Source organism: Phoxinus phoxinus (genome assembly GCF_949152265.1).
Source record: "Phoxinus phoxinus genome assembly, chromosome: 10".
In the NCBI taxonomy this organism is placed as follows: Eukaryota; Metazoa; Chordata; class Actinopteri; order Cypriniformes; family Leuciscidae; genus Phoxinus; species Phoxinus phoxinus.
The window spans coordinates 23,056,850-23,074,581 of NC_136885.1; the positions used below are offsets into that span (position 1 = coordinate 23,056,850).

A 17,732-nucleotide genomic window follows, 5' to 3' on the forward strand; every position below is an offset into this window, starting at 1 on the left:
CTTATAAGCTTTAAAAAAAAATATTTAAAAAAAACATTTTTAAAAACCTTACAGACACCAAACATTTGAATAGTATAATATAATATGTAATATAATATAATATAATATAATATAATATAATATAAATGTAGAAACAGGGTGGTCGTTGTTGTGTTCGCATTACAATAATGAGAACTTGGGGATGAAATGTGCCTCATTGTCATAAATTTGATGTCACACTGCACAAATTTTCTTTTTCCACTTTGAGGTTGACATTTATTTGTGAGATTTTATTTATTTGTTTTATTTATAAGGGATGATGTACAATATTAAACTAAAATGTCACAATAGTACAAGAGTTAGCCTTTGGCTAAGTTTAATCTGCAGTCCTGTATTACTGTATCTATCATGTAACTTCTTGTGCTGTAATTACAAAAAAATGTACATTGTTGTGCTGTAATTGCAAAAACCATAACTGTAGTAAGAGTATTGTAGTGTCTGGCTTTGAATGGCTTATTGTTTTTATGGATATAAATGGATGCAATACAGTACTTTAAGACAACACTGTTCAATAAATAATTAGATTTATTAATAGTAAAAAACAATTCTTCTGCCAAGTGTTATAGTTCATTAGGCTGACTGTTGGCCAACTTGATCATGTTCTTTTATCCTTTCTGTAGATGTGTTGGCCACAACTCGCAAGCAGAACCCTGCAGTGGACTCTGCGTACGGTCAGTGCCTTAACTCGATCTCAATTCAGACATTCAAATTGCTTTAGTAAATGATTACCCATTGTCCAGCCATATTCACAGTCATGTTCATATCCATTTACCATTTTAAATCAGAATTTTTTATGGCCAGCCATTATATTCAGTAAAGTTGGGCCTTGCATTCAACAATAGGCTCACAGATTCCTGTTATTTTTTCTACATTGTGTCCCTGGTATCTTGGTGTGAATATTACATCATGTCTTTTATCCGACAGTTTGCCTTTCACGCACACATGCATAAATCTTCAATCTGTCCCGTTCTGACCTCTGAGTAGCTCTTACAACAGCTCCCAGAGAGGCGTTAGTTTCCCAGATCAATAGAGTCCGTTAGACAAATGACCCGCAGTGAGGCTGCAGGCTGCAGATCTGGACGGCAGACAGAAATGTCCTGCAGCGCTGTGGGCAATATCACAGAGCTCTGAGCAAGAGCTTTGGAGGAACCACTGAAAATCACCATCTGACAAATTAATTTTCTCACTGTGTGTGTGTGTGTGTGTGTGTGTGTGTGTGTGTGTGTGTGTGTGTGTGTGTGTGTGTGTGTGTGTGTGTGTGTGTGTGTGTGTGTGTGTGTGTGTGTGTGTGTGTGTGTGTGTGTGTGTGTGTGTGTGTGTGTGTGTGTGTGTGTGTGTGTGTGTGTGTGTGTGTGTGTGTGTGTGTGTGTGTGTGTGTGTGTGTGTGTGTGTGTGTGTGTGTGTGTGTGTGTGTGTGTGTGTGTGTGTGTGTGTGTGTGTGTGTGTGAGAGAGAGAGAGAGAGACGTGTGCACGTTTGTGTGTGGTGTTGAAGAGAGAAATAGAAATGTGCAGTATTATATTTCAGACAGTCATGAGCTAATACTAGCTGACAGCTGGCCTGTGTGTGTGTGAAAGTGTGTTAACATCCCTGGGTGGTGTTGTCTGATTTTGCTTCCAAAGCGTGCCAGAGGATGCAGTGTGATCCGGGTCAGAGCATTCAGCTATTGTACCACATACAATACGCTCTGCGGCTCTCACACACACACATATCACAGCTCCCCATCCTCTGTGGATCATGGAGAAATGTATCCAGTATATTTCTCAAAATCCTTGTATTACCATCTGGTTTAGTCACATGAGGTTATTAGCACAGATGAGTTTCAATAAACAACATTTCAAAGTCACCTGATTTGTTCTGTTCTAATCTCCAGCTTATGAATAAGAGCTGATTATAGTAGAATATATTTATAAGATGGCCTACTGTCTGTCCATCAGCCAATGGACTACTTGCACAACTACTTCCGCGTTCTACTTGTAACAGCGTTCAGCACACCTAAACATAAGAACCCATTGCTGTAAATTGATTCAAACAATGAATCATGTTCTCTTCACTTAAACGAATTCTCTTGAACCTGCTGAAATGTTACCGTTTAGATGAGAACTGACGCTCTATGGTGAAATAATCACATACGTTTAACAGCCGCTGCTTTATCAGGTCACTTTGGGTTGGATTTAAACTTCATGTTCCGTTGAGTTTGGAAAATTTATTTTCACAGTAGTCATCAGAATGTCTCTTCTCCCGTCTCTGAAAAATGTCCAGATTTTTTAATGTTCTTGCAAACAATAATTTTAGGTGGCGTTTAGTCAACTAGGTGACCACAAGCACATTGAAAATATATATATATAATCGGAAATACATTTCTTGTACTATTTCAAAACAGAAGAGTGTCACGAAGCTCAGTGCAAGTAGTCCAGTAGAGAGAGGTGAATAACTCCCTGGTGACTATCTACATTTTGTTTCTGTTTGTCAATAATAATAATTCTAAGTTTTATTTATATAGCACCCTCCATAGCTCAAGGATGCTTTACATGTAGATACAATAAGAAAAAGATAACAGCAGGGTAGACAGTAATCACAGACAAAACTACAAGCAAGTTACAAAACAGTAGATTAGAGTAAGGCTAATACAAGCAGAGGAGAATATTACAAAAAACAGTAGATTAGAGTAAGGATAATACAAAGACAGTAAAGGGGGGAATACATAGACTGCAACATAGATTCAAGCACACAAAAAAATGATGACTCTACTTTAACATGATAACATCCAGAAAACTAATGGGTTTTGAGTTTCAATTTCAATTCAGAAATATTATTAATGCAACATAGTGACCGGGGGAGAATTCCAGTTTGGGTTCGACAGCACTAAATAATCTACCCCCCATAGAAGAGAGGTGATGGGGTTCTTGGGAATACCTAGGGACCTTGATTCGACAATAGTAGAATATTGGATAAGGAAGGAAGGACTTCATTTTGATGGTCCCTTTTGAACATTCTGTTGACTATAAGTAATGTTGCACCTATGCGTCAACTAAATTGACACTTTAATTGAATTAATCGTTTCCCCCCCCCCCCCAACAAACATTCTACTGACTATAAGTAACTTTGCAACTACATGTCAACTTATTCTAACCCTAACCCTACCAGTCTACTAACACTCTAATGAGAGTTAGTAGACATGTAAGTGCAACATTAATTATAGTCAACTGAATGTTAAAGGGAGCATCAAAAGAAAGTGAAACCAAATAGATTAAGGAAGACAGGATGAATTAATGAAGGAAGAGGAGATTAAGAGAAGAAATGAAGGGGAAATAGGGAAGGAAGGAGATTAGGAATAAGATGAGAAGAAAGGAAGTGCAAGAATGTAAGTATGAAAGATTAAGAAAAAGAATGGAAAGAAATTTTTAAAGAATGGAGACATTAGGAGAAGGAAGAAAGGACAGAGAAAGTTTAAAGAAGGGATAAATGAAGGACGTGAGATTAGATCAAAGAGGAAATAAGGAAGGTAGAACACAAGGGGAAAGAAAGATCTAGGAAAAGAGAAAGAGAGAGATGGAGGTTGGCATCGGGCTGTAATGTCATGGATGTGTGGGATGCTGTCCCTGTGCTCCTCTCTGTCTGTGGTGTGAAAGAGCACACAGTGGGTGCACACATTCAATGAGCGTCCCCACTGCTTCATTCAGCCACCAGAGCTCCTCTTCCAGCCACTGGAAATGACATGGCAGTGCAGCTTCTCACCTCACGCTGAGACAAAGCCTCCCACGGCACCTTGGCATGGTAATTAGAGCTCTACCTGCATTCAAGAGGAGTTATTACATCCTCAGAACTCTCGCCGTCTTCCCAGTGTGTGATAAAGCCATCCCATTGTGAAAGCTGGACGAAAATTCCAACAATGCACCACTGTTTTCCGACAGCTCCTTTCTTCCGACACCCTTTAAATAGAATGGAAACGGAATGATAATAAAAGCGTCCCGTGTGCCAGCCCCGAGCTCCCCTGATGAGCGGCCACTGTGTGGCACAGATGGCAAGATGACAGGCTTTATTTAGAGGTGGGCAGGCGGAGGATGGGCTCCGCGTTTGGCCCCGGTCAACCGGCTGCTGCTGATGAGTATTGTGTGCCGCAACATTAAGCATTTGTCCGGTGATGGAGCTCCTCACAGCAGCCTGAGCCCAAGGACAGCGAGTCTTTCAGAAAGAGAACTCCGCAAGGTCGCCGGTACTTAAACTCACCCGGGAATAAATCTCTGAATCAGACTTATAAGGATATCCACAAAGTATGTGGTCCGCAAGTGTGTTTAGGATCAGCGCATTGTGGGGGATGGATGGAGAAGGAGAAAAGGAGGGGAAACTGTTCAAAAAGAGGCTTCTGTAAGATTAACTCAGTTTGGATCAAATGCCTCCAAGTTTCGATTCTGCCAGCTCTGGGGTTTGAAATTCATGTGGTATCACAACAAAGCAAAGAAAATGTAATATTGATTTTGGTGCAAGATGTGTTTTGTTTTTTTCATGTTTTACGTGATTTGTACTGTGATTTCTATAGCACCCTTCATATAAACTTTATAATTTCTGAAATCTTTTACTAGGCTATTTAAAGGGATGGTTCACGCAAAAATGTAAATTGGATCATCATTTACTCACCCTTACGATGTTACAAATCTGTATAGTGTTCTTTTTTCAGTGGAAGGCAAATTAAGATTTTTTTTTACTTTTTTTGTCCACTCAGTGGAAGTCTATGTTAAATGTTGTTTTCAGTGTTAATGTAGTTACACTATGAATATACCATTATAGTTTTTAGTAATAATTTTAATTGGCTTTTGTTTTTTTATTTTAGTTTTTCTTTTTAGTTTTAGTAATTTTGTATTATGCTTTTGTCATTTTTATCAGTTTGTTTTTAATATTAATTTTTATCTAAAAACAGTTCAGATATTTCTTTAAACTAAACCCTAAAATAAAAATGATGTCAGAATTCTGTCATTGCTCTCATGTTGTTCCAATCCCGCACAATGTTAATTCTTTTGTAGAACATAAAAGAAAATATTTTGAAGAATGTTTCAGCTGTTGTTGTCGATAACAATGAAAGTCAATGGGGTCCAAAACAATCACATTGGACCACATTGACTTTCATTGCATGGACAAAAAAAAACACTAAGACATTTTTCAGAATATTTTTGTAAACAAAATTGTACAGGTTGTGAATAATGACAGGGTGAGTAACTGATGACTGATTTTTGGGTAAACAATCCCATAATTGATATGAAAATGAAAATATGCTGGACTAATATATTTAAATGATGTTTTCCTGATTTAAAATGCATATTATGGATACTTCTGATTAGTAACTTTGTTACCCCCTTCCAATACAACCACAGGGAAGACCTCACCCACAAGCGCCAGCACAACCAATCAGGGGCCAGCTCTGCCTAAAGTCAATGGTGTCTCTGAGACAGGTACCCACCCCGAGGAGGGGAGGCAGGGAGGGCAGGGTTCTCCTGACTTGGAGCCAGGCAGTGTGGAGATGGAGGGTAAGGGGGTGGGGAGAGGCCCTTGGCCCATTGTCTGTCTTCTAGCTTCCCTTTATCCCAAGTTTCAACTTTTCTAGCGCTGTATTGGATTCCGCTGCATGACCCCACAGATCCGCACAACATAAAATATACTCACAAAGAAGCAAAAGTAAAAGAATCACACTGACTTGGAGATACAAACAAATTCTCTTTCCTTTAAAAAAAACCCTTTGAGTCAAGCAATCTGCTAGTCCATGCTCATCGCATTCGACCTTCCCTGTTGTTCCTCCAGACAAACAAAAGGAACGAATTGTCTGCAGTCGTCTTTGTTGTTTTAATACATTTAAGTCTCCCCTACATCTCCAAAGATACTTTGCCTGGATTCCACTCATATGTCCCTGGCTGAAGTTTGCGAGAATGCAGCAAAATGATCGTAAATCCTGCGCCTGCCGTTATGATCATCCACTCAGCCTGTAATGAGAAGCACCAGCAGTCGATAAATAAACAGCTACTACAGACCCGCGGGCAGACTCCGCCTGATAGAAATTTTCAGCGTGCAATCTATTCAGCCGTTCGGTCAAGAGCAGTCGCACACTTGTGCAATCAAACGGCCCGCAGACAGAAGAGGTGCGGTGCTTTAGTCACAACTCACCTTATATCTCCCTCTCTTCACCTCCCAACTCGACCCTCTACTTCTGTATTACCTGTTGATGAGAGGTAATTTGTTACACATAGAATACACACAGAACCTCAGAGGGCTGATGGTTTTTCACACCCTGCCTCAGTGTGGCATTTAGTCATGCTGATTAATTAAAAATGATACAACCGTTACTTCCAGTCTAAGCAAGAGTTTCTTGTCTGTTTTTGGCATTCCAGACCAGAGGGGAGAGGTGCAGAGTGGAACATTATCCTTTAAATTGAGTAATTTCTTCAAATGGCATCTCATTTTAATCTACACAAATATTAGTTTGATGAAGAAAAAAACAATATTTAAACATTCTAAGAGCATATTCACAATGTGATTTATCTTAGTTTTTCATTTTGTGCAGATGCAAGCTGTGTTATTACATTTATGTCATGTTTATACAGATTAATCTCATTAATAGGATGTATTTGGGTGACTTAATTAATTCCTCTAGAAAAGTGCTTCAGTTTACCAGTGTTCATTCACTGTGCAAATTTGGCTCAAGCGGTTCCTTCCCTGGCATTATTGAAAGGAATGAATTATTGACGGTTATTCGAGCTCTTAGTTAAAATGCCATTTGCTAATGATTCGATCTTTGCCTTTATTCAATTGGCATCATTACGGTTTATTTTAGCATGCAGGGTCAGAGTCAAGCTATCCATTCCATTCCTACGGACTTAGGTAGTGTTGACTTAAGCATGCGTGGTTGAATCTCTCTCTCCCTCTATATATATATATATATATAAAACGATAATGATGTCTGCCGAAACTAAATCTCTATTTGTTCTGAGGTGGCTGCTGCCGAGTCCACGCCGCTCGTTAATGTTATTTTAAACACACCTTCTCACAGGTCATTCACACACTCGAATAAGTGCTATGATGGCAGGAACTCTGGCCCCTAGATAATTTGCGTGAGTGTTAGAGGACGGACTGCCATGAGGGGGTGGGCGGATTCTGAAACTCATTAAAACACAGTCGAAGATGAACTGACAATGAACTCCGGCTGAACTCCGGGCTGAAGACGCATTCGGTCCTGCAGAGAGGCTATTAATACCACAGCAGGAAGAGAAACCGAGAGAGAGAGACTGACGTTTAGGGAGTCAGCGAGGGATGGAAACATGTTGAAATTGGGTGGAAGACATTGAGGCGTTCACATCGAGGAAGTGGAAAGATAGTGGAAAAAGACGAGGTGCAAAATCTGCTGATTTTCAATCCAATCACACACCCAAACAAGACTCCAATAAAAAAAGAAAAGAAAAAGAAATCCACTCAGTAAAGGCAGGTGTGGTAACGGCTTTAATCGACTTTATAGGAGCTCTGCTCCCGAAAAGAGCAAAGTGACGTCCTTCTCATTAAAGCGTTTCACTTGTAAATGTCACAGTCAGCCTGCCGCCCATGTAGCCAGTGCCAGGTAATAATGTCCATCACCAAAGGTCACAAAAATAAATCCAGTTTTCCCCGAAAATTCTCTTTATGTCAACCAAGCACATGCCCTCACACATGCAGACTCGACACACAGGCTATTAAGTAGTGCACACACTAGTTATTTTCTAAAGAACTGTGGGCTCATGCGGTGCTAAGATCCATATAATGCGCTTCCTAAAACCCTCTGCCCCCCTCTCCTTTTCCTTGCCTCCTTCCTCTCGTCCTCCGGCCCTTCTGACTGGAGAGATGTAGTGTTCTGTTAACCTGCCTGTTTTTTTTTTTTCTTGTTGGGTTTTTTTTTTCTTTCAAACTAATGCTTCACCTTATGTTCTAAAGCTTCCCTTATTTTCCCCCTCTGGGTTTAGTTTAGAGTCTCATAAAGCCTGAGCTCTGACTTTAAGATTATTCCCTTGCTTCAGCTATTTTAGTTCTTCTAGAAATCTATTGCCCTTTTTTGTTTCAAATAGTTCATCATTTTCTTCAAAGGATTAGAGATGCTTGAACTAGACATGCAACTCAGGCTTCAGAGTGAGACTGTTTAGAGTTCGATTGCTTCCCGCATGCTTGTTGTTTGCTTCTCTAAGGTTGTAAGATCCTGAGCTGGACCAGCCACTGGCTTCCCTTGAGTTTTTATATTTATTTCTCTATCTGCTTGTGTGGTGTGTCAACAAGTATGTTTGAAACCCGTTGCATGAATCTAACGTCATCTACGTTTGGACGTGCGTCTTTGGATTGCTTAAGAGGAGTCGCTCTCTAATCAGAAACCTGCTTTTTTTGGCTTTGAATGCATGATGCATCGAATTATGCATGATGTTTTTAAATGTGATATTCTGTTAAATGTGTTGACTCCTGTGAATTCTAAAGGTCTTTTCACATGATTCGCATCAACCTTATCTAATGCATTAAAGTCTACACTACAGCATTATCCCCAACACCGTCTTCCAATGCAATGCTCAAACTTGTTCGCCGCTGACCTTTTAAAGCACAGCCAATGATTACAAGACAATTTGCATGAGGTATCATTACATAGACAGTATTGTCATAGAAATTTGTTATACAGCAACCTCAAAAGCCATAGATTTAGATTTTTTTACATTATTTTATAATATAATGTATTTATTTAAAATATGTAAAATGTATATGATATGAAATGCCTTTTTTATTTATAAATTTTTTATAATAAAATAATTGCTTGGAATTTTTTTCTAAGATCAAATGCATGTTAACTCGTTCATTTGCTATCAATACTGTATATGTTTTATTAATAATAAAATAGATTATTTATAATAAACCATATAATATTTTTTTCCCCCTTAAACCCCTCCATGACTATATTCACATAATTTTCACTTGGAGGTGAAAGCAGCGCATGCTTTTATGTTGAGATCAAGCACTGATGCGAGTTTTGTGAAAAGGACTTAACAGATTTTTAATTGTATTGATAAATGAGGTTAATATATTTTAAGTAGGATACTAAACATTTTAAATACTATTTCCATGTCAATTCCTGTCAAATCACATACCAAATGACTTCATTAAATCTTCAGCAGACTCTATAAAATACTGCATTTAGGGAACAAGAGCGCTGAGCTGAAAATGCAAATCCATTTAGGCAGAATATTTTTCCCATTTTCTCATTTCCTGCGTTCACGGGGTTCAGACGCGCTCAATTATTTACTTTTGTTTGCTGTTCTCTGTGTACCTGCTCATATTGTCAATTATATTCCATCATGAGATGAAGTACTACTCATCCGTGTTTAATTTTCCAGCAGATTTTGCACTTCTGTGTGGAGATCGGAAGATGTCCTTTTGACTGAATTAATTTGCTCTCATTTCCTTTTATTTGCTTGGGTCGAATTAGATACAAAAAGGCTTGATTTCAACTTCTTATGGCCATAAAGTGGTCTGAAAAGTTCTACAGACTGAGACAATGCAACGGGGTGAATTTGCAAAAGCCTCTCACCTGAGACCCAACAGACATTAATTTCTGTTCATTTTACAGCCACTTGATGATATACAAATTCAATTTGAAGCTTTTTAAAATGTTTAATCCCCTGAGCTGCACATTAGTACTACTACTAAAGAATCTCTTGATTCAACAAAAGCATTACCAGTTGCTTGAGCAATACACAGTGATGGCAAATATACTTAACATCTACACTACACATATAAAGGTTTCAAAAGTGAGTTTTTAAAGCAATGTAATATAAAAAATATTTTGATTCCCAGAAGAACCTTTTAGTGAACCGTTCTTTAAAGAACCAGTCTTAGTGTTAAATACATTTTAATAATTTGAAGAACTTTCTTTTTACTATTAAGAGTCTTTTGTCCAGTGGAAAGGTTCCATAGATGCCAAGAAAGAACCTTTATTTTTATGAGTGTAGTCTTCTAACACATGAGATTCAACCCTCTCCTTTTAGTGAAAGCAGACACAAAACAAAGCAAAAACAGAGAAGCTTAAAACCAAGATATAGTCCCCAAGGATGAGGCTGTTTTCTTCTCGCCTTTGTTCTGAGATGCAGTGCATAAACTGAACTACAATAACCCTTGAATCTCTTTGACTCCTTGTGTCCCACTATCGCCAAATGAGCCTGATCTATTCTGTGATATCAAATTTATGGTGCATAAAAAGTTCCATTCCCGAGCCTTTCACAGGCAATCAGCCACACACAGAGCGCAAAAGAAAGAGACCAAGAAGACAAGTGTTTGTGTGTGAAAGAATTATAGGCCTCTTTTAAAGGGGATATTCACCCAAAGATAAAAATTATTTCACTGTTTACTCCAAACCTGTATGACTTTGTATATGGACAAAAACAGATAAAACATTCATCAAAATGTCGTCTTTGTGTTCCACAGAGGAAAAAAGATCATACAGGTTTGGAACAACATGACGGTGAGGAAATTACAGATTTTTTTTTAATTATATATCAGAGTAGCCGATGGCTTTATATTGGCCATCCTGCTCTCTAAGATGTCGGCATCGGCCATCAAAAAAACTATATTGGTCGACCACTATAAATTTGTCATTTAAAAGGTCTTTATGCGGCAAGTTTCTCCATATTGCACTGATAAACAAGCACCTGGCTGAGATTATATTTGTGTTGAACATGGAGACTTATGCAGCTGCTCTAGCAAAGGTTCTAACGATTTCAACTAATCTTTAGAATGAGCTCAAAACAGAAGCCGTTTTAATGTCATTCTATAAATGGTGATAACCGAATCTTTACAGTATTTCTTTCATCTTAAATGGACATGTTAACTTTGGCAGCCCCTTGTATATACACACTTATATTATAGCAGAGCTTTGAGATATTGCTCAAAAGTCTGCTTTCAATTAAACACACTTTTTTGCCCTTCAGCTTTCATGGATGTCTCCAGTACTTCTTTCTCCCACTCTCCAACTCTTTGAGAAGGAGTTACTGGGGTTTTGACAGAGGCCTACACAATCCCTCACACAGCCAAAAGGAAGATTGAAAGACTTCAAGTTTTCACCACTGAAAAGCTGTCACTCATTTCTCTTCACCACTTCACTCTATCAACCTCTTTTCTTCTCACCCACTCTCCTACTCCCATTCATTTTTCCTCTCCTATCCTTTCTCAATAAATCTGTCATCCTCTTTTCTTACAGTAGTCATCTTCCTCAGTTCCCTCTTTCCCTTCTCTCTCATATTTATGCTCGTTCGTTCTTTCTTTGAGTCAATGAGGAGTTATTGGATTTTTGACAGAGGCCTACACAATCCCTCACACAGCCGGGAGAGAGTGAAAGCACCTTCCCTCTCTTCTCTTCTCTATACCTCTCTTTTACACACTCCCATACTTTCAGTTCTACCATGACATTTTCCGCCTTGTTTTCATTATATGCTTTATACAATTTATTTGTGTATGTATCTTTTTTACTAAGTTCTCTCTTTTCTCCTTCTCTCCTATCCTTTCTTAATTCTGCCATTTTTTTCCTACAATAGTTTCTCTCCATCTTCTATCCCTCTGCTTTTTTTAATTGTCTGGCTGATTGTCTTTTGGCAAAGTAAGCTCTGTCCGTATTATGCCTGTCCCTGTTCTTCACATATTTATGCTATATTTAGCCTCTGTTTTGCCGACTTTAAAAGGGACATGGAGGATAAGCCAGAAGCCAAAAACTCTCATATATCGTTTTTTTTTTCTTTTTTACACACTGATGATCATCTTGTTTGCATACCCCTCAAAATAACTGACCCAATTACAAAGTCAACTAGATATATTTAAAGTCACTTTATCAATCTATTTGTTCATTTAAAAACTCTACTATTCCATTGTTAGCTTAAATAAACTGCAGTGCTATAATGTATTTGCATGTATGCAGCCTGGTATTTTATTTTGATATTGAGATATTCATATTAAGATTTGATATCTAATTTGTGCTTTATATACTGTATGTATGTGTGTGTGTGTGTGTGTGTATATATATATATATATATATATATATATATATATATATATATATAGCCTTTTGAAGTATTTATCATTGTGTGTATACCAGTATATTGTATGAAAAGCTATTCAGTCATGAAAAGGGACTACGAACCTGTTGTGACACTAAAAGTGTGTGCATGTGAGTCACCCATCATCACATAGCATATGCCGGCCCTCAGTGCTTCGCAGGGGCCAAAGACCTCAGTTTATAGACCAGCAGAGAGCAGAAGAATGAGTCAGAGAAAGATAAAGGTCCCTTCTATTATACATAACATCTTTTAGTATATTTGCACATAAGTCTGTTATAGCTGTTTTTACAAGAGAGTGAAGCAAACTCAGCTTCAAACCTCAGTCTTTTTTTTCTTTTTTTTCTGGGTTGTATGCAAACATTAAATGTTTTCACACCTGTAGATAATTTTCTTTGTTCTGAAACAGAGACTTAATTTGTTACAATTTTCTTCTTGTTTCGGTTGGCTTTCACAAGGCAACATTTCAAAGCATACCAAAATGTGTTTATGAAAATCACATGCGAGTAAAACTGTCCCCTTATTGGTCAAAATTAACCTGTTTACGTTCCTCTGTGTCATCCATCAAGATGGATTGCCAACTCTTGTGTGCCTTTATCTGAAGCTGTCGTGAGAGCGGGAATCAAGGCTTTGTTGGGACAGCATTTCTGCAATGCATGTAGAAGAGCAGTTACTCAGATGAAGAGGCACTCTTTGGTTTTCAATCACAAAAAGTCACATAATCAGACACCGCTGCTTCTTATATAACACATTTCCCATTATGAATTATGATACTGCTTAGTTCGTTGGTTGTGTTGGGTCAGATTGCTTTCTCACTTCAACCAAACCGCCTCAGAGTTGGCCACCTCATTGAGATGATCTCGGAGAAATTGTTTTGGTGCATATCCGAGCGCAATTGCTGTTCATTTATGCCTTAACAAAACACACCAGGTTCCGAAGCAAATGCTCCAAACGAGCCAGGTGTGAAATCGTGCCTTAGAAACTCCATCTTATTAAAAAAAATAACTGTGAGATGTGGAGATGCGTGTGCACTGGGCTACTCTTTTAGAAGTTTACTTGGCTATTACTCATTCTGGTTTGCATCTATAAACAGTTAGGAAGGAAAAAAATTACAGTAAAGAATTGAGTTGGCGGGAAGCTTTCCTACTCCTATAGCTAGCAAAGCACAGTTGCTGCTCGGCTAATGTGTTTGTATTGATGCCTGGAGGAAGATTATCCTTGTTTTTCTCACATAGAGTTATTATGCATTCATAGTTGTATTTTTGCTTGCAGCAGCTAGAAAAAGCACAATAGCGTCTCTCCCGCTCTCTCCCTAACTCGATAGCTTGCTAACGGTGATCCACCCACTCTGTTCTGACACTGTGTTGTGTTTGCCATTGCTGTTCGCTGACGTGAGCTTCAGTGAGACTTCGTTGGCCTTGCCAAAAGTCTTAAGCCGCTATTGCTACGATCTTCTTTTAAGATATCTTTAGTTTAGTCTCTCAGCAGTCTGCAACAAATGTTTCCCTTAAGACATTTTCATTTGATAAGATAAAGGTGTATTCAATTTGCTTGCCATGTTGCAAAGTGTTCACACACACTTATGAATATATTTTTAAGACTCGGAATAAGATTTTTGTGGCTTTTAGGTCCTGTATGTTATCTTTGATTTAGCAATTCACAACTAGCAAATCTTTAGCAAATTACACACTGCATCCGAAATCGAATACTTCCGTACTATATAGTATGCGAAAAACAGTATGCCAACACAGTAGTATGTCTGAATGCATAGTATTCGAAAAACAGTAGGTGAAAAGTCCCTGGATGACATAGTACTTTCAGCGAGATTCTGAAGTGCGCATTCACTGGACACTTTACTATCCCATGAGGCCACAGGAGAGGATTTATAAATGGCAGTGAAGCGACTGATGCTGGTAGGTCATGTGACAGTAACAACATGGCGGATGTAGCATGTACGAATTTTGCATGTACGATTCATACTACACACATTCATACTAAATAGAACATGGTTGTTTACGAGTGCGAAGTACTGTGAGTTCAAATTCAAATGTAGTACCTATTCAGACAGTATCCGATTTCGGATGCAGCAATAGTTCACTTTATTTATTTATTTATTTATCTATCTATCTTGCTTTCACCTCTCTTCACTTTCATGGCTGTGTGTCCCGCCCGAACTTTCCGTTTTGATAGCTAATACATCAACACTTTGATTTTGAATTTGTGATCTTTAAGTGATATCTTTGATGTTGTGTTAAAACTAAGACGTAACATTTTGTTTCCTAACAGACACTTTTTTTTTACTAATGTGGCTTTCAGCTCAGTGTAAAATATCTCTCTATGTAAAATATCTCTAAAAGAAGATTTTTCCATTTACTGGCTCTTTTATAAATAAGGAAGAAAAAGGAGAAAAATAAGGAAAGGCTGACTGTGCAGATGGCAGTGGGAGTTACTAATTATCTGAACATGCACATTTTAGCAAAATCACCTCTACCCTCAGCTCATTAAGACCGTAAGGTGGTCTGTGCAGTCATTTTAATTTGTAGTCACTGAAAACATCTCCATGTCATTTTTGCACCACCTTAACGCCATATGCAGCTCAGTGTAGAACAGCACAATCAGCTGTGAGTCGAGCACATAGCGCTGCTACTCTCGAGACTGGCTAATGAGAGAACCACTTAGCTCCATCCAAGACCATTAGCAATTGTTCTTGAGGCTCTGGCATTATTTGATGTTGAACCAATGCGCATTTGCAGATTGATTTTAGAACGGCCTGCTCAGCCAGCGCTCTGCTTTGTTTGTCAGCAGTTTCTAACATGAATAGAAGTCTACTAAGAACTCTACACTCTCGCACACTGTTAAAAGCTAACCCAACTGGCACCTCGCTGTGTCTTTACAGTGCACTCATCTTGCTCTCTTCCCCTCTCTGCAGGAGTGCGCCGGCCCCCTGAGGTAGATAAGTCCAACCACAGTGTTCACTACACTCTGCTCATTGCGTGTGTCCTGGTGGCGTTTGTCCTGGGAGCTTTCCTCTCCGGATTCCTCGTTTCCTGTTACTGCAACCACAATGTTAACAAGACCAAGAGGCTGTCGAAAGATCCAGAAGCACCGATCCCACATGCTCTATCCCTGCGCAGCCTAGCCAAGCTAAACGGCCTGCTAGAGAGCCAAAGCAAGGATGAGAAGCTGGAGGTATCCTCACCCAAACTCTACAACTCTTTCTTTGCTAATGGAAAAGAGCAGGCGCATCGCAGGAACGCCCACCATGCTGCCATGACGGAGCTCATTCACCCACATCATCACCACTCTGCTGAGCTCTCCGGCCTTCCCACCCCTGATTCGACACCAGAGCTCCCAATCAAGAGTATGAAGGCCTTCAAGAACCAATGGGAGAAGAATCAAAACTGCAATAATGCTAAAGAACCCAAGTCCCATAACATGGGAGCATCTCGGCCAACCCCTGGGATGCAGCATCAGATTTTCCCCTTCTCCCAAGGACTGAGCAACGGACAGGTACTAGGTGGCTCGGCACACATGGAGGAACGCAAAGTCCACAACGCAGAGCGTGTGGTAAGCCAGCCCTATCACTGCTACCCACACAAGATTGTGGACGTTACCTCACTTGACGAGCTTCTGAAACACATTCACGAAATCAATGTGGCCACGGGCAAGAGTCCCACTGTACTCACCTCTTCCATGTCAGCTCATGCCGGTCAGATGGCGTTCGCGAATCGCGTACAGCCACATATCCCAGAAACGGAGACTGCGCCATACTACAGTTCCTCCACGCTTCCTCGGGACAGTCTCACTCGCCGCATGGACGTTCCTCCGGAGATTCCTCCCCATCATCAGTCCACCCTGGAGAGAGTGTCCCGTCATCCGTCACAACGCCACTCTTTGATAACCACCCCCAAGATGCCCAGCGGGGGAGTGGTGCCTCGGCAGCACAGCTTCAACCAGCGCAGCTCCCATCAGCCCCTCTTGCTGTCCCGAATGAACTCTAACGGCAGCAGTTCAGGTTGCGATGTACGGCACCCGCTCATCCCTAACGGATACCTAACTCGCCAGCATAGCTACAGCGATCAGCAGGAAGTCCACCGTGGAGCTATTGTCCGTCGGACAGCTTCGCTCAAGCCTGACGTCCCACCCAAACCACTGTTCATCCCTGCTAGCTCGCCTGTCAACCAGGCAGGGCAGTTCAACTACTGAACAATGGAGAAGAAAAGCCTGTGGTTTTTCGTAAAAGGCTATTCGACCTCTCAGAACTGATTGTGGCCAAGAAAAATTTAAAGACTGAACAAAAAACTTGCCTTCATGGGAAAAAGATTGGCTGCCAGTGTTGTTGACTTTACATTTGAACTATGACCTGTTTTTCTCTGTTTCATAAATATATTTGTACCATATTGGTATTGCTCAGCTATTGGCCATTACGAAGGGAGGAGTTACAAGAGTCCACTTAGATTTAGGCTGCCACAGTGATAAGTGTGTGGTTTTACGGTGTTACTTTGGACTGTTTAGGCAGGTGTCACTCATCCTAAACTCCGGACCTGAACTTTTATCCGAACAAGTGTACACATCTTGTTTGATATTCTGATATTTCTTGCTTTGGCTTAACTATTCTGTTGATGTAGAGTTGATGAACTGTACTGATCCCAATTAGAAATGTGTATATATGCATGTGTGTATGTGTGTGTGTGTATATATATATATATATAAAAATATATATGTATGTGTGTGCGTGTATGTACAAATACATACCCAGTGTATGTATCTAGATTACCGAAATGGTTTAGCCCCCTCAACAAGTTCCTTTGCCTTATTTTGAAAGCAGATGTGCTGTAAAACTCCCACACAACCTGAAGAGAGCTCTTTAAAAACCATAAGCAATAATATCCACCCCATCCTGACCACTCCTGTGTAATGCAGCTAGACATCTCAAACTCAATAAATAAAGTTAAAATTCAGATGATTAAATGTGGCTAGCGAAACAGTTGCATCAAAATACTCTGCCCCCAGTGAGATGAATTGGCCTTAGTGTTATGAAGGAGATGTATGTATATACCTAAGAGGAATGTATTCTTTGTCTATACGCTGCAGATGTGTTCCAGTATTTACCCTCCGTCTCCTCTGGTAAAATCGGTTAATCGGTAAAAGTGAATCAAAAATGTTTAATCTTCTACAGTTAATTGAACACTGTGTCCTAACCAGGCGGGATAAAGTGATTAAAGCTATCTCTACTATGTAAATCTCGAGTCCAATCCTGACCACTTTCTGTTTTCTATTATATATAGCCCCACCCACAGTGAAATCTGATTGGTCCATACTTCTGCTCCAGTGTTTTAATCTTCAAATACTTGCTGATTGGTTCTGAATGTGTCACACAAACGTAAAGAAGCAGTTTGACACACTGAAACTGTTGTCGCACCTCGCTAGGACACCGCGCAAGAGTCCAGAACAAAATTATTTCTTACTATTGTCCTGAGTTATTCCTGTATTATGTTAAAACAAACAATGTATCAATATTAACACTAAAACTGTTTTGTGTAAATAGATGAACAATAACTAGCCAAATTTTAATTGTGTAAATTTGTGCCTTATTTAATATGATGTG

General features: G+C 39.5%; 1 protein-coding gene across 4 annotated transcripts in view; it reads left to right on the plus strand.

The window, feature by feature from the left end:
- The window catches only part of sema6cb (semaphorin 6Cb), a 137,187-nt gene extending 120,391 nt beyond the window's left edge, over positions 1 to 16,796 (plus strand). For 2 of the 4 annotated variants that reach the window (XM_079625123.1, XM_079625124.1), the window contains 3 exons: positions 660 to 710; positions 5,408 to 5,560; positions 15,054 to 16,796. In XM_079625123.1, the coding sequence (XP_079481249.1) occupies positions 660 to 710; positions 5,408 to 5,560; positions 15,054 to 16,330 (1,481 nt within the window). In that variant the 3' untranslated portion in view covers positions 16,331 to 16,796. The remainder of the gene's footprint in view (positions 1 to 659; positions 711 to 5,407; positions 5,561 to 15,053) is intronic. The other 2 variants (XM_079625125.1, XM_079625126.1) reach the window with 2 other exon arrangements.
- Positions 16,797 to 17,732: the final 936 nt, after the last annotated feature.